The sequence below is a fragment of the Sarcophilus harrisii genome, chromosome 1, assembly GCF_902635505.1.
Source record: "Sarcophilus harrisii chromosome 1, mSarHar1.11, whole genome shotgun sequence".
Classification (NCBI taxonomy): domain Eukaryota; kingdom Metazoa; phylum Chordata; class Mammalia; order Dasyuromorphia; family Dasyuridae; genus Sarcophilus; species Sarcophilus harrisii.
The window spans coordinates 708825975-708850306 of record NC_045426.1 but is presented as its reverse complement, the minus strand read 5'-3'; the positions used below and the strand labels follow the sequence as shown (position 1 = coordinate 708850306).

Genomic DNA, 24332 nt, shown 5'->3' with positions numbered 1-24332 from the left:
CATCGTGCTCATGCCCCCAAGGCCGGCGTCCCCTCTGCCCCCCGGGCCTCCCCTTCCCTCCAGCCCCTTCCCCAAGGCCTCCGGGAGCCTGTCAGCACCTTGGAGAGCACGGCCTGACCTACCCCTGGGGGACTGGCCCCTTCCCCCACGTCCAGCCCTGTGGCCCTTGGCGTACCCAGGAGCGCGGCGGCCTGGCTCCTCCCGCCAAAGCTGCGGCTGAAGGAGCTGTGCCGGCTGGCGTAGGAGGCGGGGCGGCTGGGCAGCCAGGGCAGCAGGAAGGCTGGGATCTCCGAGTGCAGCAGCTCCTCGGCCACGAAGGCCACCTCGAACCACTTGCGCTGGAAGGCCGTGAAGTCGTCCATGGCCGCCGTGTGCCACGTGGCGGGCTGCTGCAGGGCCCCTGGGGGGAGCGAGGGGAGGGTGGGCCGGGGCTGCTGTCGCCCTCGCTCCCCGGCCCGGGGCCCCCCCAACGGACGGCACGGAGGGACCAGGAGGCTGCCGGCCTCACACCCCGAGGGGCCCCAAGGGGGCAGCAGGAGGCGGAGCCCTGGCCAGAGACCCCCCCCCCCACGGCCTCCCCGCCCCCGCCCTGACCTCGCTCGGGCTCCCGGTCGCCCACGATCCTGTAGAAGTAGAAGCCGTAGATGAAGGTGCGCAGGGCCTCCCCCGAGGCGTGCGTGATGAGCTGCTCCTCCAGCATTTTCTAGGGGAGACGGCAGAGGTCAGGCCGGGGGCGGGGCCTGGAGGAGGCCCTTCCTCCCCCTCCCGCGTGTTGCAGGACAGGAGAGGAGGCCAGGAAGGCCGCGCTGGAGAGGAGCCCCGGCCTCTGCCTGTGGGGCGAGGGGCTGGGAGTGGGGGGCAGCCCTTCCCCAGCGCCGGGGCCTCTGGTTCAGGCCTCAGGGCGAAGGAGGAGGGACACGCCATCCCGTCTAGGGGCCACAGGGAGCTTATCACCACAGCTCCAAGGCACCAGCATCCCTTGGCGTCTCCCAGGGCAGGCGGCAGGAGAGCAGACCATGCCCGCGGCCGCTTGGGGTCCGCCTCCCCCAGGGCAGGAGCTCCGATGACCGGGGAGTCCTGGGAGGGGCCCGTCCCAGGCGGCTCCGAGGGTGCAGTCAGGGAAAGCCGCCCCCCGCCCCCCTGCCCACCCCCCCACCCCTCCTTGCCCGCCCCCAACCCCCCCACCCCGGCGCCCGGGCTCACCTGCATGATGTCGCTGGCCATGGCCTGGGTCTGAACGCCCTCCACGCTGCTCACCAGCCAGTGCACGACCTCGGCGCTGATGAAGCAGGACGCCGAGAGGCCCTTCTGCTCCGACAGCAGCTGGATCCCGGTCCTGGAGCCGCCCGGGCGGGGGGGGGAGAGCACAGCCCGGTTGGCCACTGGTGACAAGGGCCCAAAAACCGGGGGGTGGTGGGAGCTCGGGGGCCGGGAACTCAGGGGCACTCGGGAAACGGGGCTGGGGGCAAAGGGCCGGGCGAGGGTCCCACAGCGAGCGGCAGCGGGGAGGCAGGGGCTGCCACCTCACCCCCTGCCACCCTCCAGGGAGTGCCCAGGAAAGGGAGGGACAGGGAGAGCCCCAGGCTCCGAAGGGCTCCTGGAAAGCGGCTGAGCCTGAGCAAGGGGAGCTGGGAGAGCCCCTGTCACCTGCCTTTCCCAGAAGCCCCGAGCCCGGCTCAGCTCCCAGGCCCCCGGGCCCCCTCCGCAATATTCCCAGGCCCAGTGTCCACCTCCCTCCCGGGGCCTCGGCCACTCACGACGGGTGCTTCATAGCCTCCAGGATCTCCAGCAGCGTGGAGGAGGTGGTCAGCGCGCTGCTCGGGAACTGCTGGGAGCTGGGACAGGGAGACACCGGGTTAGTCCTGAGCCCCCCCAGAGCGGCTGGTCTCCCTTCTGGGCCCAGGAGCCACCTCCATTACTGTGGGGGGGGGGGGTCCTGCCCTCCCTCCCCTAGAGGCCTCGCTTGGGTCCCTTCCCTCGGGCCAGACACCGCTTCCTCTAGGAAGCCTTCCTGCAGACCCATGGGTGGCGCAGGCTCCTCCCCACACGGGAAGGGCTGGGGTGCTCCCGGATGGGAAGTGCGAGCAGCCCGAGGCCGGTGCTCCCAGCAGGCTCTGGGGCGGGAGCGGGGCCGCGTCTCACCTGCCATCGCTGGGGTTTGCCGGCGGGTAGCCGGGCTCCCCTGCAGTCTGCGCACCGCCTCTGTCCGCGGGCTGGCCCAGGCTGACGCCGTCCGAAGCCGGAGCGACGCCCTGATCCACCGAGACCTGCTGGGACGTGCAGAGTCAGCGAGGGCCCCGCCATCTCCCCGGGCCCCCCGCCTCGGGGGCCCCTCTGGCCAAGCTGCGGAAGGAGGAGGTGCCCCGAGACCGGGGCCTGACCCAGAGGGGACGCGCCAGCACTTGCTCCCGGGGCTTCTCACATCCTGGCGCTTCCCGGAGGAGCCGCCCTCCTGCTGCTGCCCCAGGGGACGAGTCACTGCCCGGCTTTGGGCCCCAGTGGGCCGGGCCATGCGAGCCCAGACTCAAGTCCCAGAACCAGAGGCCCCAGGGCCTGGGAGGTGACCAGAGAGTCCCCCGGCCCAGTTCTCCCAGGAAGGAAGGGGCCAGAGGGCTCCCCAGGGGCCGCCCCAGGACCCTGCAGGGCAACAGGCAGAGCTGCCTCTGGGGCCCTTGGGTCAGCCACTTGCCCCACTCCCCATCGCCGGGCCCAAGGTCGCGCTGGCCACACTGCCCAAGTCCCCCGGCTATCGGGGGCCCCGAGTGCCGCTCGGCCGGGTTCTCCTTCCCCCAAGCAGCGGGGGCCTGCTCACTGCCAGTCTCCCTCAGACGAGGAGGCCGCTTTGGGGGTGCTGCCAGCCTCGCTGCCCGCGGAGCTGCCCCCAGGCTGGCGCTTCTGCCACCGCCCGCTCTCACCCCAGCGTCAGCCCCCCCTTCACAGGAGCCGCGGCGAGGGGATGAGGGCGGGGGCCGCGGGGGGTTTGTCACGTGACTCTGGGCCAGTCCCCGCCCTTGGGTCAGAAGTCTGCCTCTGCTCCCCCTCCCCGCGGGCTGGGGGGACCACGACAAACAGTCAGACCCGCGGCTGGCACTGACGTGGCACCTCATGGATACGGCCCGAGAAGGTGCTGTTAACTGTGGCCATTGTACAGATGAGGACACCGAGGCAGACCCCTCCACACTACTAAGGTGTGCGCGCTCCAACCGCTGAGCGGCCCTTGGGTCTCTGGGCCTCGGGAGCCTCCCCCATACCTGCTCTCGGCTCTCAGGCTCCTCCCAGGGGGGACGTCCCAGGGCCCAGCACGCCTGGGTGCTTCACTGAGAGAAGCAGGCAGCCCCCCCCCCCCCCGCTGCCCCCCTTCCCCTGCTTTCCTGACCATCCTTACCCTGAAGCCCAGTGGGACCCCCCCCAAGGACTTCTTGCCCCCCCCACTTCCTGCTGCCTTGGCAGCCCCACAGATGCCCCTGTAACCCCTCCTGGAGGGGCCCGGCTTACTTGTGGGGCTCCGTACAGGCGGGGAATCAAGGTCCCCGAGTCTCACTTCCCCAGCACTGGGGCCCGGCCACCAGCTCCACTGCCCCCCCAGCCTCCAGCCCTCAGACCCCCTCAGCAGCGCTGCCCCCGGGGCTCCCGGGCGACCGGAGGGAAGGCTCTGCCCAGGGGCACCAGCCTGAAGGGGGCGCGAGCGGAAAAGGGCCCCACGTGGGCCTTCCCGCGGCCAAGGGGACGTAGCCGTCCCGGGCCCTGCCCTCGAGCCTCTCTCTGCGGGGAGATCCTGCCCGGCTGTGGCCAGGAGGGAGCCACGCACAACTCGGGCAGGACGAGCGCGGGAAGGGCAACGGAGGCGATGCTGCCCAGCGGCCGAGCACAGGACCCGAGTAAGGGCTCATTTCCTCCCCCGCCCCCTCCATCCCTGCAGGAGGAGCAAGAACAGACAGAACCCATCGACCAGGGGCATGACCACAAAGGCCAGGGCCCTTCTGGGGAAGAGGCCGTGCTGGGGACCGGCCCAGCCGAGGCCTGAGGCCCCAGAGCCCAGGCCCAAGAGCCGAGGCCTGAGGCCCCAGAGCCCAGGCCCAAGAGCCGAGGCTGAGGCCCCAGAGGCCAGGCCGGGGCCCGAGCAGCCCGGAGGTGGGTAGAGACCCCCCCAGGAGGCGCTGTGGGGCCCACAGCTCCTGAGGACGTCCAGCCTCCACCTGGCTCTCGGGGCCGCCCGAGTCCGTGGCCCGGCCTGCATGGCTGGAGGTGGCGGCGGGGGTTTGACTGACCTGGGGGTGGAAGGCGGAGGAGGCCGGACGTGGGCTGCGGACGGACTCCGTAAAGAAGGCCCCTTCCTGGAGGCAGTGGGGGAAGAGGCGGCCGCCGGGTCGGGTCGAGGAGGCGAATGGGCACCAGCAGGCGGTCACAGGGCCGGGGGCAAGGCAGGAGAAAGAACCGGAGGGGAGAACAACAGGACAGCAAATAAACCAACCCAAGGCTTCTCTACAGAGGCGGGGGGGGGGGGGGAGGATGGCACCCGAGCCTGGCAGGGAAGACAAAGGCGGCCCTGAGGAGCCCCTGGCACAGGGCACAGCCCCACAACGCTGTCGGCCCGGCAGCCAGGAAGCGCCTATGGCAAGCCGGGTGGCGGGTTAGGCCCCGGGGATGCCAGGAGAACAGCCAGAGCTCTGGGCAGGGAGGCCGCCGTGGTGCCCCAATGAGGAGCCTGGGCCCGGCCCCGGGCACCTCCTGCTTGGGGAAGAATCCAAGACTGAGAGCTGGAAGGACTTTCAAGGCCTCTGCCACCATTTAGAGAAGGGGAAAGCGAGGCTCAGGGATTCGCACTCAGCTCCCTGTGCTGACCCACGTCCAAAGGCCCGTCCTCTGCGCTCTCCTTCTGTCTGGTGATGTCCCCTCCCTTTCTCTCCCTCCGCCATTTCCCAGAAGCCTCCTCCCCCCATAGAGAACGCCGGGATCCTCCCAGAGCACAGGGACCAGGGAGTCCGAGCCCTTCATTTTACAAAAGGGGAAAAGGCAGCCCATGGGAAGGAACGAGCTGCCCAAGGTCCTGGGGCTGGGTTTGAATCTGCCTCCCCAGACTCCAGTCCACACTCTCTCGTCTGAGCTGCCTTCCTGAGGCCAGTCCCGGGGGGCCGCGCTGCCCGAGTCATTTCTCCTGAGGCGCAGACCACAGGCCGGGGGAGCCCGGCCCCCTTCCCTGACCCCAAGTCTGAGCTCCCTGAGCCAGTGCCAGCTTCATCCAACAGGGACAATCCCACCCCCTTCTCTCCGTGCCGGAGCCAGCCAGAACCACAGAACGTCCGGGTCGGAAGGAAGCTCAGCGGGCCCGGGTGCGCCTGACCCGCTCACAGAACCAAGGGGCGGCCGCCTCCCGGGGCTGGGGGCCGTCCCCTCTTCAGGGCCCACAGAGCTGTGGGCCATCTCCTCCCGGTGGTCCCGGTCACACACCTGTCAGCCCCTCGCCGGCCCAGCTTCCTCCCGGGACCCTCCGTGTCGGGTTCTCTGCGCGCTCCAGAAGCGACTTCCCCAAGCCAAGGCCCCCGGCAGTGAGCGCAGCCTTCCTGGGCCCCCGACGAGGGGGCAGCCCCGCCCCACGCTGCCTCGCACTGGCTCCCCGGGGCTTCTTCGGGCCCACTCCCCATCTCGGGCCGGTGGCAAGCCATGGAGAGCCGGCCCCACCCCAGCCCTGTGTCCTCTGGACACCCTGCCTGTACGCCCCGGAAAGGTGGTGACGGCCCCTCCTGGGGCTCCCGCCTCTCACCTCTCCAACTCTGGCCACTGATGGGGGCTGCCCAGCACGGCGCAGGATCTTCCCCAGGGCCCTCTCCCGGGGCTGCGCCCACATCCGGGGCAACTGCCCAGTGCTCCTCTGGTCTGTGGGGGAGGGGCTGCCCAACAAGGGGATGGGGTCTGGCCGGCTCGGGCGCTCCCCTTCCCGCGCCCATCTCCCAGCAGGTCAGGGGCACCGTGGCACACACCTGGAACCCAGCCCCAGACTCTCCCCAGCGGGTGGCCCTGGGTACTCCCTGCACCGGCGCGCCTCAGTTTCCTCCTCTGTAAAAGGAGCTGGGGGAGTCAACCCCGCCTCATCTCTGCCAGGAAACCCCCGACTGCACCGACCGTGGCAATCTCGAGCCCCTGCCCACGTCACTCCCCTCCCTTCCCTAGGAAAGCTTCTCCTCGCTGTCAGCGCTCGCCCGGTCTCTGGGGCCTTCAAGGAAGCTGCTGTGAAGGCGCCCGGAGCATCCACCAGCTCCCCTTGGCCTGGTGCCCGAGGAGGAGGCAGCTTTGCCCGGCACGCCCGGGCACTCTCCTTCACCACCTGAACACCTGCCCCCATTGGCCACAAACCAGCCCTGTGTCCCAGGCCCCGGCCCCTCCCCTGAACCGACTCCGCTTTGCCGAGGTTTCTTACAGAGAGCCAACGAGACACGGGCAGCCCCGTCTCCCCAGAACAGGCGCCTCCTGCCCCTTCTGACACCCCGGCCGGCGGCTGCCACGTGGTGGGGGCTGAAGCTGGGCCACCTCTCAGGGGCCGCCAAGGAGGCTGACGAAGGTGAGCCCTGTGGGCGTCCGGACAAGGCCCACCTCCCTGCAGCACCCGCCGCCCACACATGCCCCGGGCCTCGGGGGGCTCTCACCCGGCAGCTTGGGCAGCTCAGGCTGAGGAGAGCGGCTCCCGATGAGCCACTGACAAGGGCGAGAATGAGCCACGAGCGGCCGGTGGCCATTGGCCAGGTGCCTCCGGGTTGGTCTGGGAGGGGACGCCGGGACCGAAGGTGGCATGGATGAGTCCCACGGGACGGGCCGACGACATCAGGGGGAGCGGCCGACCACGCCCCCCACCTCCCGAAACGGAACCTTCTCCTGGCGCCCCCACAAAGGTCTGACTCCCCAAGCTCCCCCCCAGCCGAGAAGAGACTGAACAGGAGGAAGGGCAAAGGGCCGGGGGCGCCCGGGGGCCCGCGTGGTGTTCCACGCTCACTTCCCAAAGTATCTTTTCTGTAAAATAGCCCTTAGTCGTCAGTTCTTTAAAACTCTTGTTATTGAAGTCCAGGCGTCTTTCATGATGATAAAAATGGCGTCCTCTGGGACAGGAGGGGCAGGAGAGGGTTAGGGTTAGCCGAGGGGGGGGGGGGGGGGGTGTCAGTGCCCGGCTCTGGGAGGAAAGGTCATGGCCCACAGGAGTGGGAGGGGTGGGGGCAGCGCCACCCTTGCTTACCTTCCGCGGGCTGTCCAGGTAGGTGGGTGTCAGAGCCACGCCGGTGTTCTCTGCTGGATGGGCAGGGCCCTTGCCGGCATGCAGGCTGGCTTGCTGCTCTCCCAAACACCTAAGGGGTGAACAACAGCCCTGAGATGCGCCAAGCAGCGGACTGAACCCTGACTGCCTCCTCCCGCTCCGTGCTCCCTCTGGCCCTGCCTCCTCCTCCTCCTCCTCCTCCCCAAACCTGCCCCTTCCTCTCAGTCCCCATTTAAACAATCACCGCATGGGACAAGATGTGTTCTGCCCGGCTACAAAGGGCAGGAAGAGCCCGACACCCCAGGGAGCGGCTGGAGCAGGCTCGCTGCCAGTCAGGGCTGGCCACCCTGGGCACAGGGACCCAAGTAGAGGCAGCTGCCCCAAGATGGGAGGCAGGAGCTCAGCCGTCCTGGTCTTGGGGCCATCCTGGCCTGGATCGGAGCCTCCCAACCAGCTGTGCCCGCAGGCTAGCCTTCCCCACCTGGATCACACTTGCCTTCCCCGCCTGGGTCACACTTGCCTTCCTCCCTCCCCCCCGGCTCACGCTCGCCTTCCCCCCCCCAGGATGCCTTCTCCAAGGGCAGCCCAGACCTTGGCCATGGCTTTGCTGCCCAGGCCTGTGGGACGAGTCCAGATTCAGAGGCAGCAGAGCCAGGCCGGGGAGAAGGCCGGAGCTTGGGCAATCTGACCCTCTCACAGGGCAGGAGCCGCAGACCGGGGCCAGAAGGGCCTTGGAACCCACCCAGCGTAACTGCTCAATCAGACGGGCAGAGGCGTGTCCCCCAGAGGCCAAGGACCAGGGCTGCCGGCCAGGACGGGAGCCGGACCTCTCACTGCCAAGGCTGCGACCCTCCCACAATCCCAGGCAACGGCCTCCAGGTCCTTCCCCTGGTCCTGCCCTCCGTGTCCACTCTGAACTTCTACCGAGTCCCAAGACCACAAAGAAGCCGCCCTCGGGCCAGGCCGGTCTTTCCACCTCTGCAGTCCGGCCCCGGGCTCTCCCTTCCTCGAGCCGGCCCCTCCTCCTGCCTCCGCAGACCCCTGACCCGTCCAACCCGGTCCCGGCCTTTGCTGCCCCTCTGAGGAGGGGCCCCTCCCTGCACACCCACCTGAGAACCGCCCGGCCTTCCTACTTCGGCCCCTCATTATCTCAGCTTCCAGGAGCTGTTCCCGGCTTCGGTGTCGGCAGACCCTCCACGAGCACAGACTGAGCCACCTGCGTCCCCCACTCCGGGGGCCTCTTGCACTGGCACCCCCCCACAGGGCGGCCGCCCAAGCTGCTCCGGGTCTCGGACCCCTGAGACCCCCGCGGCCAAACTACTTCAGCCTAACCCGGTGCCGCTCTCCTCCTCCGCCAATGGCGCCCAGGGCAGGGCCAGACTTCCTCCCCTGCTCCAACCAAAGCAGCAGCATCGGCCCAGAGGGCAAGCAGGAGCCGGGGAGAACCTGCTGCCTTCCAGTAGGAAACCGGGCCTGAGCCGCATAAAGCATGCCCTCCTCCTGACGGTTATTTCTCACAGGAGAAGTTCTGGTCACGAGGAGCAGGGTGGTGATTTTTAAATGACTTCAAACATATTTGAACGATTTATCGGTGTCCGTTCCCCCTAAGGTAAATGTCGGCAGCAAGAGCTTGATCCCGAAGGGTCCCGAGGGGTCCTGAGGCCCATGGGCGGGAGGTGCCCCGGGTGGGCTGCTCGGGCCTCCCGTTCCTCCTCCTCCGTCCGGCCTCTCTCCAGAGGCTCTCCCCACGCTGATGCTCTGGGCCTTCTCGTCTCCGTGGTTACCCACAGAGTGACCCACACTCGTCCTTCTTCGGCCCTGATCCCCGGGCAAGGAGAAGCCCCAGAAAGGACTGGCCTTCTCTAAGGGAGAAGCCCCCAGGGCTCCCCCTGTTCCCGCTTCTGCTTCACTTCTGGGCCCGGCTGGGCGGGTCTGTCCCTGGGGTCTGCGTGAGACACACGTCCTCCTGGGGCAGGCTGGACTCCGGACACCCAGCATGCCCTGCTTTGGTTACCTCTGGGGATGGGAGGCTCCCGAGGAATCATGGGTCTGGCGAGGAAGGCTCCAGCATGATCCGTGACGCGATGGGCACAAAGCCTCAGCCCATCCTCTCTACGGGGGATCCCCCATGTACCTCTGAGGGGTGCCCGGCTCCCAGCTTAGGGCTCATGTGACACCCCCAATCAGAGGGTTCTCAGCTGTTAGAGACTCCCGAGGTTTTAAACCATGCCTGGGGGATGCCACTTCACAATGGACGTCATGTGTAGCAGTCCCCCAGGGGTCCCCCAGTTCTCCTGGAGCCCCGAGAGAGCATCTAGTGCCAACAAACGGGAAACCCAGAGGGCCGGCGCACCTCTGCACAGCAGCCAATCACGTGGCTGTAGGGACGCGCAGCGTGGGCTCTGCCAGGGGCCGCCTAGCGCTTTTTTTGGTCGCTGGCCAGCAGGCCGCGGTGGGAGCATCCTGGCAGGTCAGAGAGGTCACACCTGAGCTGGTTCTGGAGTTTCTCAACTGCCTTCGGGGGAGCGATAACAATAACACCAACGAAGACGACAACAGTGAGGGCCGTGACTTTTTCCAAGAGTTTAGTTTCCTTCCTCCTTCAAATATTGTGAAAACTGAAATCTTCTTCCCTCAGAATCGCGCTGCTCACAGCACCGCCTCCTCCACCTGTCCCACGTCTGGGCCACCTGCTCTGCCCGTCGGCCTTCATGATGGAATTGGGGGAGACCTGGAAATGCTGAGAGATCTTTTCCTCAACTGTCATCCTCCTTCCAGGGTCATCCCAAATGTCCCACAGAGGGCAAAGCCTGGCTGGGTCTCCTGCAAGCATTCGGGGAGCCTGACCCCCCTTTGCTGCTTTTCTCTCTTCTATGAAGTGACTGGTCATCAGCCTCCAGCATCAGCTTCCATCATCCTCTTCCACCATCCACTGCCACCGTCAGCCTCCATCATCCACCTGCACCATCCGCCTCCAGCATCAACCTCCAGCATCCGCCTCCAGCCATTAAATGTTTATCTGCAAGCTGGCGTTTGTGCTGGCGCGCCCTGGGCTCCCGCATCTTTGGAACTGGCCAAAATTTTCAGCCGTTGCTCAGTTAAGGAGATTTCTCGTTTCTCCGGGGCGCCTCATTGCCTCAGAAATTAAAGTTCTGGAGCACGTGGAAGGCTGAGCCAGGGAGGAAGGGCAGGGCTTGTTCTGCTTGGCCCAGAAGGCAGAACCGGGACCGGAGGAGGCGGCTTGACATCAGGAAGGTGTCCCGGCGCCGTGAGCCGCCCAGTCAGAGCCGGAGTTTCTGCAGGAGGCGGCGGGCTCCCCTGCCCGGCTCTCCAAGCCATGCTCTCGTGGGTTTCCATCATGGGCGGGTCGGACAAGATGGCCACCGAGACTCCCTCCCACTTTCAGACTCCAACCTCCACGGCACAAAGTCCCCACTTCTAAGGGGGAGCATGCGACGGGGGGACTTCCTGTGACGGGGGGACTTCCTGTAGGATGTCCCCTTGCCGGGGCCATTTTGTGTGGACACAACCCGTCCCCGGGGCACCAAGCCCCTCCAGCCTTCGCCACACAGGTCCTGAGGAAGCCAGCCCGGCCCTTGTTCCAACCTCTGCTCAAAGCCTCCTGGCACAGGGATCCCGCCACCGGGGCTGCTGCAGAGCCTTGGAAGCCACGGGTCCGCAGCATGGGGCCTCCCCAAAGCCCCCCCCACCCCCCTCTCTCTCAATTTTGAGCCTACTTCACAGCCTTGCTCCAGCCCGGCCTGGGGCATCAGACCTCCCTGGTCACTCTGCCCCATCCAGCCTCCCCCTGCCCACCAGCCTCCGAGGCAGAAGGGAGAGGAAGGGCAGCATCAACATGTTACAGGAAGTGGGGACTCCTGCCCCTCCCCCCACAGAGACAGCGGACGTTGGAGCCCCCCTCCCTTCTGGGGTGCCGCACTCCTCTGTCTGCCCGGCAGTGGGCATGCACTCCTGACACTCACAATGGCAGCCGGTACCGCCCACCGCCTTTCTGACACCCAATCCCAAACTCCAAGGCAGCCCCGCCCCTGCCGACCCACCCAAGGTCTGGCCAAGGGGGTTCTGGGGGCTTCTGGGATAGCCCACGGTGAGGAGCCCATCCTAGTTCCCGGGGGAGGAGGAGGGGGTCTCCTGGGGGCTGAACCCTGAGCTCTGGGTTAGAATCTCGGCGAGCTGGCCCCGGCCCAGTGCCCCGAGCACACGAAAGCCACTTTCCTCCTCTGTAACAAGGGATATGGCCCAGGCCCCCGGTCTGGAGAGGGGCCCCCATTTAGAACAGCAAACTGGGGGGTACGTGATTGTTCGGAGGGGGTCGGTCCCTCTGCAGCAAGAGTGGGCAGAAGAGGAAGAAGCCCGCCCCAGACAAACGGCCCAAGAGGGCCATTCCTGCGGCCGGACCCAGCCGGGGGAGCCCCTCCCCTCGGTCCCCCGGCACTCACTTCTGACTGGCCTCCATCTCCAGCAGGGCCGACAGAGCAGATGTCCCCTTCTTCCCAACCGGGGGGCCTGCAGGCTCCAGGGAGTGGGCGGGCAGCGGGCCAGCCATCTGCAGGCCCTTCATGGCCGCCCCTTTCTGGAGAGGAGGGGAAGAAGATATTAGTGGGGGGGCCCTTGGTGCCAGCCCCCTCCCTGAAGGACTGGGGAGGGGATCTGTCAGTCTCCTCTGCCCTCCCTCCCTCTTTCTCTGTCCCTCTCTTCCTTTCTTTCTTTATCCCCTTTCTCTTCCCCCCCCGCCTCCCCTCTCTCCCCTTTCCTCCTCCTTCTCCCCCCTCCTCCTCCCTCCCCCTCCTCCCCTTCTCTCGGTCTGTCTATCCCACCCGCCTTCATCTCCCCGACCCCCCGAGCAGGGGGGAAGCCCCTCTGGGGCCGCCGAGGCGGCTCCGAACCCTTCTGGAGTAGGGCGGGGGCCAGTCCCAGGAGAGGGGCCTGACTCACGCGGATCATGCGGTCTGAGCGGTGCCGCCTGCGGATGCGGTTCAGGCCCTCCATGAAGCGGATGAAGCCGTCCAGGAGCTGCCACTCCTCCTCGTCGGAACGCGGCTTGTCCCCGTAGATGTCGCAGTGCGCCTCGCCCTCCGTGATGCGCTTGGTGGCCGTGACGCAGGCCGGGAGCAGCAGGAAGCGCGTCCTCCAGAACTTCAGCGACTCGATCAGGCTGGAGGTGGGAGAGCAGAGAACAGGGGCTCACCCCAGGCCGCACAGGCCCCCCCAGCTCCACCCTGCAAGCCTCTGTCCTCCGGTCTGGCCAAGGGGCCCAGGAGCCCAAGGATGCAAAGGCCCCACACGGAAGGGAGGCCGAGCCTGGAGCCCGGGGCGATTCCCTCGCACTGGGAACATCTCCGGGAGGAAGGGCCCCATGAGGGCCGCAATCTCACAGACTTGGGGGGCGGGAAGGGGGAGGGAGTGCGGGCCCGGCTGAGGGATGATGAGGCCGGGCTGGCGGCCCTGCCCGGACCGACAGGAGGCACCAGCTGGGCGAGGAGTCCCCTGAGCCAGGAAGGGAGAGGAAGGGGCCCCGACGCCAGCGAGGAAGGTGTGGCCTGGCTCCCTCGCCATCATTGATCAAGAATAAAAGTTTAAAAACCCCAAAGATCGACAAGATGGCCGGCACACAGTGGCAGGCTGACTGTCCCCTCCTCTGCGGGGGAGTGGGCGCCCTCCTGGACCACAGCCGTGGCCCCGAGGGACCGTGGGTGGCCGTGAGCCCTGGGCCTCCCTGTCTGCCACAGCTGAGGGCCGAACGCTGGAGCGCAGCCGCCCGTGGCCGGAGCCGCCGGGGCCGGGCTCTCACCTGAAGTCTTCGGAGCCCGCCGAGCAGATGTACTGATCCAGGTAATTCCACTTGTACTCCTCCAGGCGCTCGTGGGAGAACTCCACCCAGCAGGAGACAAACTCCGAGTCGGAGTGGGAGGGGCACAGGCTGTAGGTGTAGTTGATCTGGGCGGACTCATAGGGATACCTGAGAGCCAGGGCAGCGCCTGTCAGCAGGACCGGCCCCCAAACCACAGGTCGCCCCCGTCCCCGCCGGCCCTGCTCCGGAACCAGCTTGACAAGCCCCTCGCCCGCTGCCACAGCTGCTGCTCCCCTGGTGCCAGATTCTGGATGGGCGGCCTTGGCACTGGTGCACAGGAGCCCAGGCGTGTGACACCCCCCCCCCACGGGAGCCCAGGTGTGTGACCCCCCCATATGGGAGCCCAGGTGTGTGACCCCCCCATAATGCACAGGGACCCTGCCCCGGCCTCAGCCACTCACTTGGGCAGGTAGCGGGTGACGGTGATGATCTTGTCCTTGAGCGCCACCTTGTGGAAGGTGCGGCCCATGCTCAGCCAGTACTGGTCCTCCTCCTCGGGCCGGTTGCGGGACACGAGCCCTGGAAGCAGGAGGAGGGTCAGGAGCTGCCTCGGACCCCCAGGCGCCAGGTTCCCCTGTCTGTGGGCCCCGCCCCCCCAGTCCCCTCCCCAGCAGAGGGGAAGCTCCTGAGGGCCGGGCCCGGCTCGGGCTTAAAGGGGGTGCAGCAAAGGCTCACCCAGAGCCTCACCCTCCCAGGAGCTCGGGTGGAAGATGGGCTAAAGGGTGGGCTGTGGGAAAAGCGGCCGGAAGGCCCAGGGTTGGGTCCCCCCGCCTGCCGGGCAGCCAAGGGGCCGCCACAAGTCCAAAGGGGACACCAAGGCCTAGGCCGGTAGTGAGCCCCCCATCTGAGAGGGCAGCCAAGGAGCCGCCACAAGCCCAAGGCTCCTTATTCAGAAGGGGCCCTGAGCCTCTCTCTGACCCGGCCCCAGCTGGAGAGCCGAGCTCAGGACCACCAGGGACAAGGAGGCAGTGCCCGGAGGCGGCCAGCAGGGGAGGTGCCGTGGCCCTGGGGACCAGCGGGGAGACCTGCGGGGCTGGGCCTGAAGCAGGGAAGGTTCGGGGGAGGAGCCGGAGCCACCTGTGGCACCCACCAGGCCGGGCAGCTGGGGGGGGGTCCCGAGGGAGGGGGGGGCACAGCTGCTCACCGCGGCTGTAGAGGGGGCTGCTGCTCAGGGGAGGGGCCACGGCCGGGTTGGCTTTCTGCGGCTTGGGCTGCACAATGATCTGGTAGCCCTGCATGAGGCGCTGGCAGATGAACTCCTCAAAGACCTGCTGGGCGCTCATCTGCACGCCTTCCTCGTCCCTCCTGCAGAGACACGCTCGCGTCACGGGGGCGGCTCCGCGCAGGGCAGCGCCCCCGGGCCCAAGCCCCCTGACTGGGGGCGGGCGGCCGACCTGGGCCCGGGAGCCTGTGAGCCGGGACACCCGGGCAGCCGCAGAGAGGCAGCGGGCGCCAAGGGGCAAGAGGAGCATCCAAGGTGGGGCGGGCGGGGCTTAAACCCTCCGCCCAAGATCAGGGGAATTCACCACACTGCCTTGGGATGGGACGGATGGTGTTTTTATGGGAAAACTCAATTTTTCTTGCAGGGGAAAAAGCACAAGATGAACAAACTGCACGAGCCGCCCACGGGGTCTCAAGGGCATGCTGGGGGCGGGGGGGGGGGTCGCGCCTGCCCAGCTCTCTCCAAGGCGTGCTCGGCGCTTCCCATGTATCGCCCTGCCAGGCAGCTGCGGCCATGAGCCCATTTTATGGCTGAGAAAACCGAGGCAGATGGCGGCTCATGACCTGCCTGACGGCCCCCAGCCCTGAAGTATCTGAGGCCCCGGAGCCCCTGACCCCGGGTCCGGTTCATCATGTGCCGGGGCTCTGAACGAGAGAACAAGCCCGGACTGAAAGGGGCCGGACGGAGGATCCGGAGGGAGGCCCCAGCTGCAACCTCCGAGCAGAAGGTCCAAGTTCCACAGGAACCCTCGGCTTTCTCGGAAAATGCCCACTCAGTCCTTCAGGCTCCTGTCGGGTGAGTCGGGGCACGCTCAGAAGGGGCGTGGGCCATGGGGCGTGAGCTCTGGAGAGCCGGCCCACCTCAAGCAGCTGCCAGTCTAACGGGGGGTTCAGGAGGGGCCGTCTGGCCCCCAGGACCAACATCCTGCCACCCAGGCCACTTCTGCACCCCCCAGGGCAACTCTTCAGAGTCCAGCTAACAGCACAACAGGCCCCAGCCCCATTCTTGGGGTGCCATCCCCAGAGGGGTTCCCCATCAGTGCTCGGCTCCCCAAAAGTGCTCAGCTCCCATCAGTGCTCGGCTTCCCATCAATGCTCTGCTCCCCACCAGTGTTCCCTAACAGTGCTCGGCTCCGCACCATGCTCAGCTCCCTGCCTCTGCGAGGGCAGGAACTGGCCACACGGCCCTCACGTCCTCCCGCCCCACCAGTCATACATCCTGAGTGCTCGGGAACAAAGGGCTCGGGGGGCCCTTTAGCCGCTCCCTCTCTAAGCTGCCGAGGACATGAGGACTCGTGTCAGGGTCTCACATCCTGAGATTTTCTGAAAACAGAAAACTGCACAGCCCCGAGATGCGACCGACCCCGCCCCAAAGAGGAGACGGGGGCGCAGAGCCCAGCGGCGAAGGGGAGCCGCCTCCCTCGGGGGCCGGGGACCCCCAGGCAGAACGGGGCGCTCTCGGTCACCGTGCCAGCCGGTGCTGGGGCGCGAGGAGGGGGTGTCGGTGAGAAGCGAGCGCTCCCTCCCACGGGGAACAGCCCGGCCCTCACCTGTCCATGTCCGCCTCCGGGAGGAGGTCATAGCAGCCCTCGGTGTAGTCGTTCTGCAGGCCCTGGCGGTCGGGGAAGTAGTCGGTGGTGAGGGGCAGGCAGGCCGGAGTAGTGAGAGACTTCCAGTCCACTCCGACCGTGCAACAGAAGCCTGGCACTACAGGGGGAGCAGACAGTGTCAGAGCTGCCACGGGGACCGAGGGCGCGGGCGTCCCCCACGAGGAACGTCGGGGACGCAGGGAGAGGATGCAGACGAGGAGCGGAGAGAGAGAGGGTCAGGTCGCCAGGGCAGGAGAGAGGGGGAGAGAGAGAGACACAGAGTTGGTTAACCAGGGCAGCGCACATGCTTGTCCAGCCCCAGCATGCAGTGGGAGCTCAGCTAATCCTTACAGTCGCTGGTCGGCTACAAGCTGCAAAGTCGCCGGGCCGGCGGCGCGCACTGGAGCAGAGGGGGCGGGCCGCCGCCAGGGCCGCACGGGGCGGGAGGGGAGCTCGGCCGGATTCTGGACAGAGCAGCGGACAGAGCGTGAACGGGAGCGACTGCGTAGGCGGCCACCCAAGCGACAGACCCGGAAGGGGAGGGGGCGGGGAGGGGAGGGCCTGCGGGGCCGGCCCAGAGCCCCCCGCTCCTGGACCACAGCTGCCCGGGAGGGAGAGACTCCAAAAGAAGGGGCCGGGAAAGGGCCACGGCCATGCTTGGGAGCCAGAAAGGGGCCCCCCTATGGCCGGGCTGTGGGCGGCCGTTTGGGGGGCAAGCCCCTTGGTTAATGTTGTCTCCCAACCTGCGCCCCCACCAGTGCCCCTCATAGCAGAGACCACCAGGCCCCAGAGGCACGTCCGGGATCCTGACCCCTGAAAGCTGCCCCCGACTTGGGGAGAGCACCCTCATGCCAGGGCCGTCCGCCCATCAGGACCAAGGCACAGTCTCATCCACCCCAACAGCTGCTGGGAGGCCCACAGGGATGGGGGCCACAGCTAGGCCCGCCACCGAAGAGCCAGGGGCGGCTGTGACCGTCCAGGGCGCTGCTGCAGCCCCCTGGCGTTACGGCCCCCAGGGAGGGCTGCTCCCATGGGAGAGACGGCAGGTTCGCCCAAAAATCTGGGGCTTGGCCATCGAGGGCCCGGACCTGAATCCTGCCGGCCTCGGTCAAGCACACCCTGAGAGCAGCGTGACCCTTCCCAAGAGCCCCTTTCCCTGGAGGCCTCAGTTTCCCCCTCTGTCTTAGGAGAAGTCCCTTCCGGTCACCATCACACCCGGGGGAAGGGGACAGAACCAGACTATTCTAGGCCCAAGGACCTGGGAGCGGGTACTGCCCTATGGCCATGTCCTTCCCTCCGGTGTCCTTCCCTATGACTGGGTCCTTTCCCACGGCCACATCCTTCCCCCAGCCCCAAAGAGCCCCCGCTTGGCCCCCCTTAGCTCCACTGAATGAGCTCTGGCTGAAAGCTCCCTGAGGGCCGAGAGCTCGGCCAAGCTGTCCCCCTCACCCCCCAGGCTGGTTCTGCACACAGTGGGGCGGCTTGTTGGCCTCCTGGGAAGCTTCAGAACAAATGAGAGGCTTTAAAAATGTTTCCCGAGGCTCCTGCGGCTGTGCCCTGAGGCTGACGCTGACCATGGTGCTGAGGTGGACAAAGGCACTCGGTCTAACTTGGTTTCCCCCCCATGTCTCTAGCGCCTCCAGAGCCACTTCGGGCACGGCCGGCCCACGGTCCCGGACGGCTTGGGCGGGGTGAGCCTGGCTGCAGGGAGGGACGCCCTGCTCTGCCTGAACTGGTGAACGCCCCTGACCCCGTGCCGGGTGCCTCTCGGCTCCTCTCGTGCAGTAGCCAGGACCAGGCCTTCCATCGCCCCCTCCCCACGCCCTCGCCGCCGCCTCTGACTGGCCGCTCCCCTTACTTGGATCTGCAGAGGGGGACACGCTGTCTTCCAGGGAATCCTTGTTCTGGGTCCTGGAACCTGTGGAAAGACAGAGAGACCCTTGACCCATGTGATGCCCCCCGACCCCCCTCACCCTGCCCCACATGGGGAGGCCAGACTTCAGGGCCACCAGAGACACGAGTCTGTGCAGTGACCATCCCCCCCCACCCTCCGAGGACGTGCGCCCGCTCCCTGTGTCCCCCGAGGGTCACTCGCTGCCCCGCCAGAGAATGCAAACGAGGCAGCCCAGGGTCAGGAAGAGCTGGCTTCCAACGTGGCCTCAGACGCAGCGGGTGGCCCCGGGCAAGTCGCTTCCCCTGCCTCCCTGGGGGCGGCGCCGGCGGAGGGAGTTCCCATGCCAGCAAGCCCCTGGGAGCCTTCAATCAGCCCCCAGAGGAGCCAAACACAGAATCGGGAGGGCCCGCTCCGGGGAAGATGCCGCGGGCTGGGGGGACGCAGTAAGCGGGGACAGTGGCCCCAAGGGGCCCCCGCTTTCTCCGGGCACCAGCTGCCTTGGCCGACCAGCCTGGGACCCAACGTGATGGAGCAGGATTAGCCCCGGGCAGAGTGAAGAGCCTGGTGCTGACAAAGCCTTCTGGGAGCGGGATTCTGGGCCCACCAGACACCCTCAAACACAGAGCCTATGTTCTCGTCCAATGGGACGGCCTGGAGTCTTCCAAGGGCTGAGGACCCGCGCAGATCTGGGAGCTGAGGCAGCGGCCATGGAGAACCCCCTCGGGGGCCATGGAGACCACCCTCAGGTCGGGGGCCGCACAACTTATCTCAGGCCACACCCCGAGATGCTCTCCCACCACATCTACACTTGCCAGACCTCATGCCCCGGGAGGAGGGCACCGAGGGCACCCCATCTACTTAACCCCAGACCTGGAGCCAACCCCAGCCGTGTGCCCCATCACACGCAGTAGTCACAGCAACCCAGGCTTTCCCCAGGCAGATGTTTCTGGGTCTGCCTCAATGGACCTGCCCTGACTGGGGCTGCCGGGCTCTCCCGGAGCCACCGTGGGGCCAGGCCATGCCCGTCATCTACTGGCAGCGGGGACAGAGCAGAGCGGCAGCGCATCACCAGGCCAGTGGGAGGGGCAGGCAGAGAGCGGCACCGTGCCAAGGTCCTGGCACAGTCCCGGAGGCGGGTGCTGTCATTCGCTCCATTTCACAGGTGAGTAAACCGAGGCCGCCTAAGTGTGCTGAGCCGGACTGGACTCAGATCTCCCCGGTTCCAGCCCAACATTGGGCCGTGAGCATTGGCATGAGGAAGGCCCGAGTCCTGCTTCGGCCGCCGTGCGCCTTCACTTCTCTCCTCTGCAAAAACTGGGGTCACAGCACCCCCCGTGCAAAGGGCCTCCAAGGAGCTGTGGCGACGCCGGGACGATGCCCCGCGCCTTGCCTCAGTGACTGAGGACGTGAGGAGCGGGCCTGGAGCCTCGGCCTTCCCCCGGAGCTGCCCACGCGGCCACTGCTGCACGGCCGGCCGGCAGAGAGAGCGGGGCTGACGGTCTGAGGGCGGGCCGAGGGCCGCAGGGGGGCCTCTGGGCGAGAAGGGGTCGGGCGTCCCGGGCCCCGGGACGGCCCCCCAAGGCTGACCGGCCTGAAGCCGGGCCCATTTCCCGGGAAAGGCTTCCCCTCTCCGAGGGGAACACGGCCTTCTCCAAAGCTCCCGGTGACCCCGGGCCCTGGTGCCAAGCGGCCGGTCCGGGCCCACGAGCCGGAGCCGAGGCAGAAACCGCAGCCTTGCCTTTGGCCCACGTTCCCTCCCAGACTCTCCATCCGGGCCCTTTAAGGGCAGATCCGTCGTGTCTCTGCTGCCACCTGGTGCCCAATGGGGCAAAGTGCGCTCTCTTCTCTGGTGGTTGGTCACGGGGAAGGGGGGGATGGCACAGAAATGGGGGGCAGCTAATGCTGAGGCGGGGTCAGGACACAGCCCCGCCCGCGGCACACAAAGTGCAAACCCACCTGCCATCAAGCCTGTGCCCCCGCCCACCTGTGCCCCCTGCCCGGCCCCATCGTGGGCCGGGGCCCTTCCCGGGGGTTCTGGGAGAACCTGGGTGGGGAAATCCGGCCCCTGAGCCCCAGCACGGCCTCTGGAAGGTCCGAGGGCGCCCCCCCTTGGCTCGGCTGGGAGCGTCTTTTCTGTGACCGCAGGAGGGTATTTCCACTAGAAATACATCTGTTCGTATGTTATTATGTCCCTGAGGAACAAAGGGGGCACGGGGAGGGGTCCCCGCGTCTGGGGAGCTCGGCCACTCGGAGAAAGCCCTGGAGGAGCCGGCGCCACAAAGAGCCAAGTTCAAATCCTGCCTCAGCCGCTTAGCCATGAGCTCCTGGGCAGGCCCCGGAAGCGCCTGCCTCAGTTGTTCCACCTGTACAAGGGGCCCTCCCGGGGGTCCCGTCTGGGACGCGCTTTGTGAACGACCTTGGTGGTTGCCGGGCGCGGATCAGGGGCCGCCCCAAGGCCAGGAGGGAAGGCTGGCCGGCGCCCCAGGGGCCCCCACCTTTGCCTTCCCTGGGCCCCCCGGCTTGCAGCGACCCTCCCCCGGTCCTGATTCAGCCTGCCACGCCCCCGGCCTTCGCCAGCCCTGGAGCCTCTGCCCACCTTCTCAGCCCCTCTCGCCCCCTCTGGGCCACTTTCCCCTCCCCTTTCCCTTTTCCCTGCTGGGGGCTCTCGGCACCATGCCTGGCACACCGGCACCTAACACTTAGAAGGGCGGCTGGAAGCGCGGCGGCGGCCCGGCGACACACGCCCACCCCGGTCTGGTTCCCTCTCATCTGTCTTTTCCATCAGGAAGAGGAGGTGAGTGAGGGGTCCCGGCCAGGAGGGAGGGAGACTGGCCTCCTCTCGGAGGCTCAGACCCCTGGGTCCCCAGTGGAGGCCGATGTCTGCATGCTTGGAGCCGGTGGGGCCGCCTGTCCTGGGCGAGGTGAGCTTTGCTGCCCACTGAGAACTGGGGCCAACTGCCTGGTCACGGCCCAGTCACGGCCCCCATCACCAGCCCCACCGCTGGGGCTTCTCTGGGGCCACATGCAGACCCCCAGGACAGCCGGGCTGTGCTTCCCATCCTCCCACAGGCACAGCGGCGATGCCCGCTGCCCCTCCCCCTGGTGCCACACTCACACTGCCCCTCCCCAGTGCCATGCCCACACTGCCCCCTCCCCTGGTGCCATGCCCACACTGCCCCTCCCCCCTGTACCATGCCTGCACTGCCCCTTCCCTGACCTTCCCCCAGGAGGGTGCTGAGGGCTCTCTCTCACTCTGGGCCTTGTCCCCCCTCAGACCCTCAGGCCCCGCCCCAATCCTGGGGCAGACCTGGGCAATGGCTGGGCTGCGGGGAGGGAAGGCTCTGGGACCAAAGGGATCTTCCCCCAAGTCAGTGCTCCCCACTCCATCAAGGAACCCCCCAGCCCATCACCTCCAGGACCAAAGAACGCGTGTGACCGGATGGCCCAGACCCCTTCCTGCTGCAGCCTCCCCCTGTCCAGGGCCGCTGGTACCTCCCGCTCTCCGGGCCCTGGCCTACGCCCCCCCTCTGCCCCCTCCCCCAGGGAGCTCTCTGTGGTTCCCGCAATGCCGGGGCCTCCCTCTGGGGAGCCCCTCCCTGTGGCGTGCCGAGGGCAGCCGGGCACCCAGCAGGGGCTTAATAAATGCTCGCTGGCCCAGCCCCACCTTGCCCTAAGCTCCCCGTAGCCAAGCACCAACCGTGGCCCCTCTGGCACGGATCAGTGTCAGGGGCCTGGGGGCTGCACGTGCCCCACAGAGCAGTCACGGGGGCCCTCGCCCAGAGCTGCGCCCACTCCCGAGTCCTGTTACTGATGGCCCCGGCGGGCACCCGGCTGCAGACGGTCACGGATGGCGCTGAGTCCCGGTTCTGCCAGGACCGCTGCGCCCGGCGCCCCTCGTGCCACTTACCGGCACCACTGTTGCCGAGCAGGCGGGCAGAAAACTCGCTGCTCCCACTGAAGTTCAGGAAGGATGCGCCGTCCGTGGGCTGGCGGGAGGGAAGGTGCCTGCAGGGAACAGAGGCCGGCTGTGGGGCGGGCACGGGGTGGCCTCCTCGGCCATTAGAGACTGGGGCTGCAGAGCCCCCCGGGAGCCGGCCGCCCCAGAGGGGCCTGGGGACCCCCACGCAGGGCAGGCAGCCCAAGCCCCGGCAGCAGGAAGGACGCGGGGCCCCCAGGATGGGGCTTGTCTGCGCACAGTGGGCACTTGGGCACTGACCAGGAACCCCGCCCCCACCCCCACCCCCAACTTGGGACCTTATGGCCTGGACAACACCAGTCCCATCGAGGGCCTCTTCAGGCCTTCCCAGTGGCCGAGGCGCCCCCTGGGGGAGACGGCAGCAGTGGGGGGGGCAGCTCACACCCCCTGGAAATCACCAGGTCCCTAAGGACCCCCCACCCTCTCAGACCAGGGCCCAGGGGGAGGGAGCAGAGGGCATGGGCAGCATCGACCCAGACAGAGCCAAGGGGAAGGTCTGTGCCCAAAGGCATCCGTGCTCCCAGGAGAGGGACAGCGAGGGGCGTGGGGCCCTGGCCAGCCCAGACACACAGAGAGATACAGAGAGACAGAGAGACACAGAGAGACAGAGACTGGAGAGAGACAGAGATACAGAGACAGAGACAGAGAGAGAGAGAAACACAGGCAAAGACAGAGACCAGAGAGAGACAGAAGAGATGCTCAATGACTGAAAAAGAAGAGAAAGAAAAGGAAACGAACCAAAGAGAGGCCATGAATGAGGTGTGTGACACAGGGAAGCCATGGGGGAGGGGCAGCCCCGCCCCCCCATTTCCTCGCCTGGAACCACCCATGACCTAGTGACTGCTCCATGCTGTGGGCGGCAAGGGGGCAGGGGCAGGGCTGGAGTCCCAAGTGCAAATGCCGCCTTGGACCCTTCCTAGCTGGGAGTCTGCGAGCTTCGATCCCCAGTGTCTCTGCCCCAAATGGGCTCCCAGAGTCAGACTGCCCTGAGCAAGGGCCTGAGAGGACCCGCGGGAGCCTGCCCCGCGCCCCCTGCCCCGTGCCCCCCCCTCCGGCCGTGCCGTGGATCCCCTCTGTTTCTGGGGCCCCAGCTCCCGGAGCGGACTCTGCCCCCGCCCCAACCCTCACCTCCCGGCGGCCTCGTGGTAGGCCAGCTCCAGCAGCTCCGCGGACGAGTGAGTTGGGTCCCGCTGGCCCCGGCCCTGGAGCTCCGCCATGTTCTGGCGGGTCTGGTGGTGGATCTGGATGGCCTCTCCGGACGGACCTACGGACGAGCGGGCGGTCAGCGGCTGCCGGGCCCGGAGCTCTCACACCATCCCCTCCCCCGCCTGGCGGCCCGGGGGCACCCGCACTCAGGCTGGGACACAACCCCCAGAGGCGGAACGTGGGGCCCCCATGGCCAATCCGAGGAGGGCGGGCCCGGAAGGTGAGCGACCCCCCCCCCCAGAGACAGGAGGCCGAGGCGGAGGAGGGCCGCAGGGGAGGGCGGGGCCCGGGCCCACATCCCTCCACGCCTGTGCCCTGGCCCCCCCACCCAAGTGCGACTCCCTGGGGGGGTAAGGGGGCCCCCCGTGGAGCTGGAGCAGGCCCAGGGGACCGGGCGGGGGGCCACTCACCCACGGGGAAAGTGTGCATCCACCTCCTCCTGTTGGACGTCAGCTTCATGGGCATGCGGGAGGGCGCAAAGGGGTTGATGAGGGCGCGCTGGGGCGCGTAGCCGCCGGGACGGACGTGCAGCATGGACTCCGCGCTGCCCACGTGGAACCTCCCGGGCGCGCTCGAGTCCCGCTGCTGGGCCTCCATCATGTGCTCCAGGACATCTGGGGGTCACCGTGGGCGAGCGTGAGACAGGGGAGGGGGAGCACTCACAGCTGGGGGAGGGATTCCCGAACCCAGACCCCGGAAGGGCGAGCCCCCAGTTCTGCTCAGGGGGGACAGCACCTCCCCAAGACAGGGCCGGAATGAGGCCACCAAAAATGCAACAGGAGGGAGGGCAGGCCACAGAGGCCGGGGACCTGAATTCTGATCCCACCCAACACAGCCTGTTCTTCTCTGGGAGATGCCCCTCTGCAGGGCAGGGGGCGGGGCCTCCCCAGGGTCTCAGGCCCACGAAATCATGCGTCAGACCCCAAAAAGAAAGACCTCCCAGAGGGGAGATGACATCAGCTGACCCTGCGCTCTGCCCAGCTTCAGGCTGGCACAAAGATACCCCCTCCCCTCCCTCCCTCCCCACCCAGCCGGGTGGCCCCCTCCCCTTCCCTTCTCCCGCCCCCCGCGCCCCAGGACCTCGCGTGCTGGTGTAGCCGAGGGAGCTGCTGACGTCATACTGGTGCAGGTGGGCGTGGGGGATCATGAGCACGTGGGAGCCCTTGCCCAGAGAGCTGTCATCGGAGGCCTGGCTCCGGACCTCCTCGGCGGGCAGGGCGCGGCTCTGCACCGAGGGGCTCGAGGACACGTCGAAGGAGCTGGAGCTCTTGCGGGTGTGGCTCTCGCGCTCCCTCACTGACCTGTGGGAGGACAGGACGGCGTTGAAGGAGGAC

At 67.6% G+C, this 24332-nt stretch overlaps 1 protein-coding gene across 4 annotated transcripts in view; it reads right to left on the bottom strand.

The window, feature by feature from the left end:
- Nucleotides 1–24332, bottom strand: part of DEPDC5 (DEP domain containing 5, GATOR1 subcomplex subunit) — a 70549-nt gene that overhangs the window by 3677 nt on the left and 42540 nt on the right. For 2 of the 4 annotated variants that reach the window (XM_031948953.1, XM_031948951.1), the window contains exons 21-38: nucleotides 24079–24299; nucleotides 23409–23612; nucleotides 22921–23056; nucleotides 21724–21821; nucleotides 17781–17840; nucleotides 15884–16040; nucleotides 14257–14417; nucleotides 13514–13631; nucleotides 13053–13220; nucleotides 12197–12416; nucleotides 11701–11834; nucleotides 7223–7331; nucleotides 4269–4334; nucleotides 2143–2267; nucleotides 1758–1835; nucleotides 1204–1336; nucleotides 595–703; nucleotides 176–400 (exon numbers count right to left, since the gene is read on the bottom strand). In XM_031948953.1, coding sequence (XP_031804813.1) covers nucleotides 176–400; nucleotides 595–703; nucleotides 1204–1336; nucleotides 1758–1835; nucleotides 2143–2267; nucleotides 4269–4334; nucleotides 7223–7331; nucleotides 11701–11834; nucleotides 12197–12416; nucleotides 13053–13220; nucleotides 13514–13631; nucleotides 14257–14417; nucleotides 15884–16040; nucleotides 17781–17840; nucleotides 21724–21821; nucleotides 22921–23056; nucleotides 23409–23612; nucleotides 24079–24299 — 2522 coding nt within the window. Of the gene's footprint in view, nucleotides 1–175; nucleotides 401–594; nucleotides 704–1203; nucleotides 1337–1757; nucleotides 1836–2142; nucleotides 2268–4268; nucleotides 4335–7222; nucleotides 7332–11700; nucleotides 11835–12196; nucleotides 12417–13052; nucleotides 13221–13513; nucleotides 13632–14256; nucleotides 14418–15883; nucleotides 16068–17780; nucleotides 17841–21723; nucleotides 21822–22920; nucleotides 23057–23408; nucleotides 23613–24078; nucleotides 24300–24332 lie in introns of all 4 variants that reach the window. The other 2 variants (XM_031948950.1, XM_031948952.1) reach the window with 2 other exon arrangements.